General features: G+C 43.1%; 1 protein-coding gene across 2 annotated transcripts in view; it reads right to left on the minus strand.

Moving 5' to 3' along the window:
- The window catches only part of NDE1 (nudE neurodevelopment protein 1), a 45,471-nt gene extending 40,089 nt beyond the window's left edge, over positions 1–5,382 (minus strand). For both annotated transcript variants that reach the window (XM_018564210.1, XM_018564212.1), the window contains exons 1-2: positions 5,271–5,382; positions 5,031–5,184 (exon numbers count right to left, since the gene is read on the minus strand). In XM_018564210.1, the coding sequence (XP_018419712.1) occupies positions 5,031–5,184; positions 5,271–5,356 (240 nt within the window). In that variant the 5' untranslated portion in view covers positions 5,357–5,382. The remainder of the gene's footprint in view (positions 1–5,030; positions 5,185–5,270) is intronic.
- Positions 5,383–7,760: the final 2,378 nt, after the last annotated feature.

Consider the following 7,760-nt stretch of genomic DNA (forward strand, 5'->3'; position numbering starts at 1 on the left):
GAGGGGGCTTTAAAACCCTAAATCTAAAGGGGAAAAAAAAAAAAAAAAAAAAAAAAAAAAAAAGGAGTCAGAAACCAATTTATTTATTTTATATTTAATAATTTTTAACTTTACTTTTTAGGGGCCTCAGGGAAATATTAGGGGTCTAAACAGACCCCTGATATTTCCCTTTTAAAATAGAAAGATTGAGAACACAGTTCTCAATCTCTGTTTCTGCAGCCCCTGTTATAAATGAACAGGAATTCTCTATGAGTGTCCCTGTTCAGTCATAACATGAGGACAGAGTATGTTTACTATAACCACAATCATGAAAGAACAGGAGGTGATGTAGATCACTTCCCATTCATTCAGAATATAGTAACCATACTATGTCCTCAATTATTTACAAACTCAATAACTGAGTGATTGTACTGCTCTCCTTCCTGACATGCTGTCACAGGAGGCTGAGTGAGCGGTGTGAAAGGAGAGCTCAGCCTGCTGTGACAGCGCTGGCCGTCTCCGCCCACACACCGCTCTGCGTCAGGAGGCCGGGCGGTGTGGGAGGAGAGATGCTGGTCACTCACAGCGCTCTCCTCCCGCAACGCTCGGCCGTCACAGTTCCTCCCCTCCCCGCTGGGACACAGAGCAGCGCCCAGCGGGGAGGAGAGAATGCACGGATGCACCACTGTATCGGCCAGAATATGCCAAAAGTGCCATTTTCAGCCGATAGATCGGTGCATCCCTAGTAGACCGGAATCTAGCCTGCAGTATCCTTAAAGCTAAAGTTGCTGTGCTCTCCAATTTCTTTGATCTCAAGTTAGCAGAGAAGCCTTAGTAAGGAAATTATTGAGCGGTAAGCAGGGTCCGTCCCCCTACAGTTAGAAAATGTCAGAACTGGGACCTAATCTGTAGTCCTTACGGGGTTCCTCAGGCCTCCTTTCAAACAAATTAGAGACTGTTTTTAAGGTAAGGGTCTTGAGCGAACAGTGTTATTAGTGGCTACTGATTCGGCTGGAAGGGTCAGCGAGAGTCATGCTTTGTCCATGGCAGATCATTACCATTTTACCGGATATTATTATTCTCAAACCTGACCTATCTTTTTTTAGCCAAAGTGGCATCCATCTTTCATAGAACTCAGGAAGTGATTTCATCATTTTGTTCTAAACCCTCCAATGAAAAGGAAGCAGCATGGCAAGGCATAGATGTCAGGAGATGTCTTTTCCAAGTATTCCAAAAGACAAGTTCCTGAAGAAATCCAGCAATTTGTGGCCTCTTCATGGGTTGAGAAAGCAGGGGCTATTCCAGATCAAATCTGCAGTGCAGCCACCTAGAACAGCTTCCTGACATTTGTAAATCACTACAGGATTTATGCGTTTTCTAACCAGAACCAGGCTTTCGGCAGGGAGCTCCTGCAGGCTGTTGTCCCCCCCTAATAAATTGAGTATCAGTTCTCGACTTGGAAAAATCAGTTACATACCTGGTAACTCCATTTCTAGGAATCTTCCTGGACAACAGGGTTTGCCTCCCGATGTTTTATGTTTTGTGCACAGCTATTCCTTCTGCACTTGCTGTTAACTGGAGGTGTGTAGATGCTTGGGATGCACGGATAACGATACTAGTATTGGTGCCAATATATAGAGTGTTTGGGGCAAGTACTCGGCCAAAATGATTCCAATCCCGGAACTTCCGGTATCAGGAAGCTGGGTGGACAGTCATTCCACCTGCCTGGCTTCCCGATTGTCCAGAAATCCGGCTCGATGCCTCGTCACCTGGTGAGGGAGCATAGAGAGGGCCGCCCAGCTGATTAGGAAGCTAGGCAGCAAGTCATTACACTTTGCCTGGCTTAATTTATGGTACTTTTGGTATCAGTATCGCCGAGAACGAACACCCACACACCAAGTTGGCCCACCCTTTGCCACTATAACAGCTTCAACTCTTCTGGGAAGTCTGTCCACAAGGTTTAGGAGTGTGTCTGAGAATGTTTGACCATTCTTCCAGAAGCACATTTGTGAGGTCAGGTACTGATGTTGGATGAGAAGGTCTGGCTTGCAGTCTCCGCTCCAATTCATCCCAAAGGTGTTCTATCGGGTTGAGGTCAGAACTCTGTGCAGGCCAGTCAAGTTCCTCCACCCCAAACTCACTCAAGCATGTCTTTATGGACCTGGCTTTGTGCACAGTTATGTGGGAACAGGAAGGGGCCATCTCCAAACTGTTCCTACAAAGTTGGGAGCATGAAATTGCCCAAAATGTCATGGTATGCTGATGCCTTAAGAGTTCCTTTCACTGGAACTAAGGGGCCAAGCCAATCCCCTGAAAAACCACCCCCACACCATAATCCCCCCTCCACCAAACTTTACACTTGGCACAATGCAGTCAGGCAAGTGCCGTTCTACTGGCAACCGCTAAACCAAGACACGTCCATCGGATTGCCAGACAGAAGTGTAATTCGTCACTCCAGAGAACACGTCCCCACTTCTCTAGAGTCCAGTGGCGGCGTGCTTTACACCACTGTATCCAAGTCTTGGCATTGCAACTGGTGATGTAAGGCTTGGATGCAGCTGCTCGGCCATGGAAACCCATTCCATGAAGTTCTCTACGCAATGTTGTGCCAATCTGAAGGCCACACAAAGTTTGGAGGTCTGTAGCTATTGACTCTGCAGACAGTTGGCAACTTCTGCACACTTCAGCATGCGCTGACCCTGCTCTGTCATTTTACGTGGCCTACCACTTCATGGCTGAGTTGTTGTTGTTCCCACTAACAGTTGACTGTGGAATATTTAGTAGCAAGGAAATTTTACAAAACACCTGAACCCAATAATATATCTATCTATCTATCACACACACAGACACACAAACTGCCCAAAAAAAACCAGTATTGGTGCATCCGTAGTATTTGCTACTCTTTATTTCGCGTGAATGATGCGTTTCCTGTTTCAGGTCAGCAGAGCCTTCCCTCTTATATGCTGTCCTGGAAACGAAGTTACCAGGTACCCAACTGATTCTCTTCTCCCCCCCCACCCGTGAGCTCCATGACCTCCTCTAGTAGAACACACAGACTAACGCCGCTGTACCCCATCACACAGAACAGTTAGGCAGATGACCACCACAAAGTTAAAAAAAAAAACATGGGTGCCCTCTCTGCACCCCTAACCTGCTGGCTGGTCAGTGAGGAAGCAGCAAAAGCCTTATTACGTCATCTCTAATCCCTACTCCGATTAGCATGTTCCCTGTGAACATACGTCAAAAACTGGGTTATTTCACTCCTGGAGATCAGTGCTCAATAAATTGCCCTCTTATGATGGTCTGTCTACCGCATCAGTAACCAAGTAACAGCATATAAAGAAAAAAGGGGGTCAGACTGCCTTCAAAGAGGAGACAATCTAAGGGTTAGCCAGAGAGCGGGACAGACCAAATTAGAAAATCATACTAAATTTTTTTTATTAGTGCATATCAAAGCACAACCAAATATCAAAAAAGCACCATTAAAAGTAGCTATTGACTCTGCAGACAGTTGGCAACTTCTGCACACTTCAGCATGCGCTGACCCTGCTCTGTCATTTTACGTGGCCTACCACTTCATGGCTGAGTTGTTGTTGTTCCCACTAACAGTTGACTGTGGAATATTTAGTAGCAAGGAAATTTTACAAAACACCTGAACCCAATAATATATCTATCTATCTATCACACACACAGACACACAAACTGCCCAAAAAAAACCAGTATTGGTGCATCCGTAGTATTTGCTACTCTTTATTTCGCGTGAATGATGCGTTTCCTGTTTCAGGTCAGCAGAGCCTTCCCTCTTATATGCTGTCCTGGAAACGAAGTTACCAGGTACCCAACTGATTCTCTTCTCCCCCCCCACCCGTGAGCTCCATGACCTCCTCTAGTAGAACACACAGACTAACGCCGCTGTACCCCATCACACAGAACAGTTAGGCAGATGACCACCACAAAGTTAAAAAAAAAAACATGGGTGCCCTCTCTGCACCCCTAACCTGCTGGCTGGTCAGTGAGGAAGCAGCAAAAGCCTTATTACGTCATCTCTAATCCCTACTCCGATTAGCATGTTCCCTGTGAACATACGTCAAAAACTGGGTTATTTCACTCCTGGAGATCAGTGCTCAATAAATTGCCCTCTTATGATGGTCTGTCTACCGCATCAGTAACCAAGTAACAGCATATAAAGAAAAAAGGGGGTCAGACTGCCTTCAAAGAGGAGACAATCTAAGGGTTAGCCAGAGAGCGGGACAGACCAAATTAGAAAATCATACTAAATTTTTTTTATTAGTGCATATCAAAGCACAACCAAATATCAAAAAAGCACCATTAAAAATCGCAAAAAAGTTACTGACTTTGAGTCCATTTAGTTCTGAATGGTAATTAGATCCTAATTTTTCCGGCTCCTTTACATCAAAACCTTTTGAATAACAGTCTTTAGGTAGCAACAACACAAATGACAGGTGGATAGAAGTTTGTTTCTATCTTAGATAGATTAGTGGACTAATGTGGCTTACAACTCGCCACCTTCCTTGATTTCGTCTGGCCTGTGTTCAGTATTTGTTGTTACAAAGTAGCTCTTTATTGTATATGTTAAACTGTATTCCCACTATAGAAAGATTCTGATAGATAGTGGACAGTAGAATATCAAAGGTGCCGGGAAAAAAAAGCTTCCGGCTAAAGGTGCCGGAAAAATTAGGGTTTAATTACTATTCAGAACGAAATGGACTCAGTCAGTAACTTTTTTGCGATTTTAATGGTGCTTTTTTGATATTTGGTTGTGCTTTGATATGCACTAAAAGTTTTTGTACGATTTTCTAATTTGGTCTGTCACGCTCTCTGGCTAACCCTTAGATTGTCTCCTCTTTGAAAGCAGTCTGACCCCCTTTTTTCTTTATATTTCCTGTGAACATACCTGCATGTATGCACATTTGGATTGTAAGAGGCTAATAGACAAATTCAGGTACTTGCACTAGATGCATTTAAAAAAAATAAAAAGTAATATATAACTACATGGAATTCAGCTTTCATACAAAATTGTGGTTTCCTACCTTTATTGACTCAAGTTGCATTCGTAAGTGGTTATTTTCTGAGAGTAAATCTCTGTTCTTGCTTTCAGTCTGTATAAGCTGTGCCTCTAATTCAGCTTCATATTCTCGACTAGCCTCTTGGAACTCATTTAGCTCTTCATGTGCATCCTCAGAACTAACACAGAAAATGCAGTGTCATCTTTCCAGCTCATGGTTTAAGCCCCTCCCACCCATATGTAGTAGAAAAGAAAAGGAACGTACCATTTCTTGTATTTCATCGCTAGATCTTTCCAGTACCTTGCCTCTTCCTCCAAAGACTGAAAGGTCTCACCAGCTAAACCATCCATATCAACAATTCCATCAGCTCTTCATACAGTTTATCACAAATTCTGTAACAGGCAACAGTTATAATAAAAAAACAATTAAATGAAATAAAAACCTGTCTTTGCTATTGTATACACTACAGCAGCCAATACATGTTTGCTTCTATGGTGTGCATATTATCAGTACTTTTTAAATAATACAAACAGAAATAATTTGTCATTGCACAAATACACAGGACAGCCTTCCCAGAAGAGTTGAAGCAATTATAGTTGCAAAGGGTGGGCCAACTCAATATTGAACCCTACGAACTAAAGCAGGCCACTAACCCACCGAGAATCATACGATTCTCGGTGGGTTTTCGAGCCTGTTTGACAGAAGACGTTCGACCGTACTGTAGAAACGGTCACACGCCTTCCATACACTTTGCGATTCTCATACGATCGCGGGATTTCGCATACGATAATCGTACAGTGTATGGGCACCTTTAGACTGGGATGCCATTAAAGTTCATGTGTGCATAAAGGCACATGTGGCAATATAGTGTAAGTGCAAGGGTAGTAATTTTTTTTTGTGTGTATGGGAGGGGGGTGTATTTAATATGTGCAGGGATAGTATTTTTTGTATGTGCAGGAGTAGTATGTATTGGTGTCTATAGCACCATATCAGATATAGTTAACTTTAATTTTGAAGTATGATATTCTGCAAGCGGCCCCCACGGGAGAAATACATATGTTGAGTGCCCTCCCCCGTGAATTAAGTTTGGGACCCCTGATCTAAGGGCTTGTTCACACCATCTGGGTTCAGGCTGTGCTAGCCATTTTCTCTAGAGCAGCCTGAACCCAAGACAAGGTAGTATGCATTGTCATGGATGGTGACAGCTCCCACCACAACATTCAGGTGGAATGTGCAAAAGAGGAAAAAAAAAGGGGGGGGGGGGTTGCCTTTGGGGGAGAGAGAAAGAGTACAGCATGTAGTAAGTCAATGAAATGTGACTTATGAAATTTCAATAAAGTTCTAACATTAAAAAAAAACCCCAAACAAAAAACAGTGCAATGCAACTCAATCCGGCACATTGGCACAGTCCAGGTGCATGCACACCAGCAGCTGGCAGATGAGCACAGATGCAAAGGGTCAAAGAGCCCTAAAGCAGAATATAAAATCAGATTATAAGGTGTATGGCGAGTTTAGGCTACATAATGCACAGTAGCATTGGTTACCCACATAAAGCTAAAAACTTACAATTGTACATTCATGTAGTTACTGCTTGTACTACACTGCAGTGGTCCAACGAATGGGATATTCATGTAATGCAGAAACAGCGCATGATACCACACTGGCTGGAAAGCAAGGACCTCGATTGCTGGATAATAATTTTAGGATAGGATTGTCGATTAATGAACCACACAGGTACTACGTTACAAAGTTTATATCACACATAGATGCTATACAAAAGGCATACACAGTTAAAGTAATAGTTGAAAGATCACGTGGTGATACAAGCATTAGAGGTAAAGTAGAAAATTCCCGGCTTTAGCCAAGTCATCTTCCATGCCAGAGGGACAGACTGTCCGAGCACACAAGAAGCCAACTGCTAAACCAAATCGCGGACAATAGCGTTATCAGATAACAACGAAGTGTCATATCAATATCTTAGCGTTGCCATCACGCACTAACCTCACCTCTCTCCTTCCCTGACAACAGCCCTCCGCGGCCAAATAGCACTCAATACTGATAGCCTTGAGTCAAACTCAAACTTCCCTGCAATACTATTGGCTAATACTTGTAAAGGGCGAAACCATTTCCAGCCAATCCGGTATGGAGTGAGGCAGCAGCTAAAGCTCTTCTTTATTCCTTGTAACAACTTTATTAACAATGCGGTGTACGGAACGGAAGTCTTTTAGGAGCGGCAGGCTAGCTTACAGTTATGCATATAGAAGAATTAGTAATGTCCCCACTGCCTTTCTTGCCAGCTTCTCGGAAAGACAGTTGCTTGCCTGTCATTCTGCTCCACTGAATCCACTATTTATTGAGTCACTGACTTGGAATAAGCTTACAGCAATTAAAATCAGAAATCCTAATTTCAGACATCCCAACCTGCAAAACCTTATTTCAGGGAGTGCCTGTCTCATTTCAGGGAGGTGCCCTTTCTGGTTTTGTTTTACAGCGGCCGCCGTCAGAATATAAAAGAAATGATAATATTGCCTGTCATTCTGCTCCACTGAATCCACTATTTATTGAGTCACTGACTTGGAATAAGCTTACAGCAATTAAAATCAGAAATCCTAATTTCAGACATCCCAACCTGCAAAACCTTATTTCAGGGAGTGCCTGTCTCATTTCAGGGAGGTGCCCTTTCTGGTTTTGTTTTACAGCGGCCGCCGTCATAATATAAAAGAAATGATAATAATAATAAATATATATACATAT

Source organism: Nanorana parkeri, unplaced genomic scaffold, assembly GCF_000935625.1.
Source record: "Nanorana parkeri isolate BGI_ZX_2015 unplaced genomic scaffold, ASM93562v1 scaffold736, whole genome shotgun sequence".
In the NCBI taxonomy this organism is placed as follows: Eukaryota; Metazoa; Chordata; class Amphibia; order Anura; family Dicroglossidae; genus Nanorana; species Nanorana parkeri.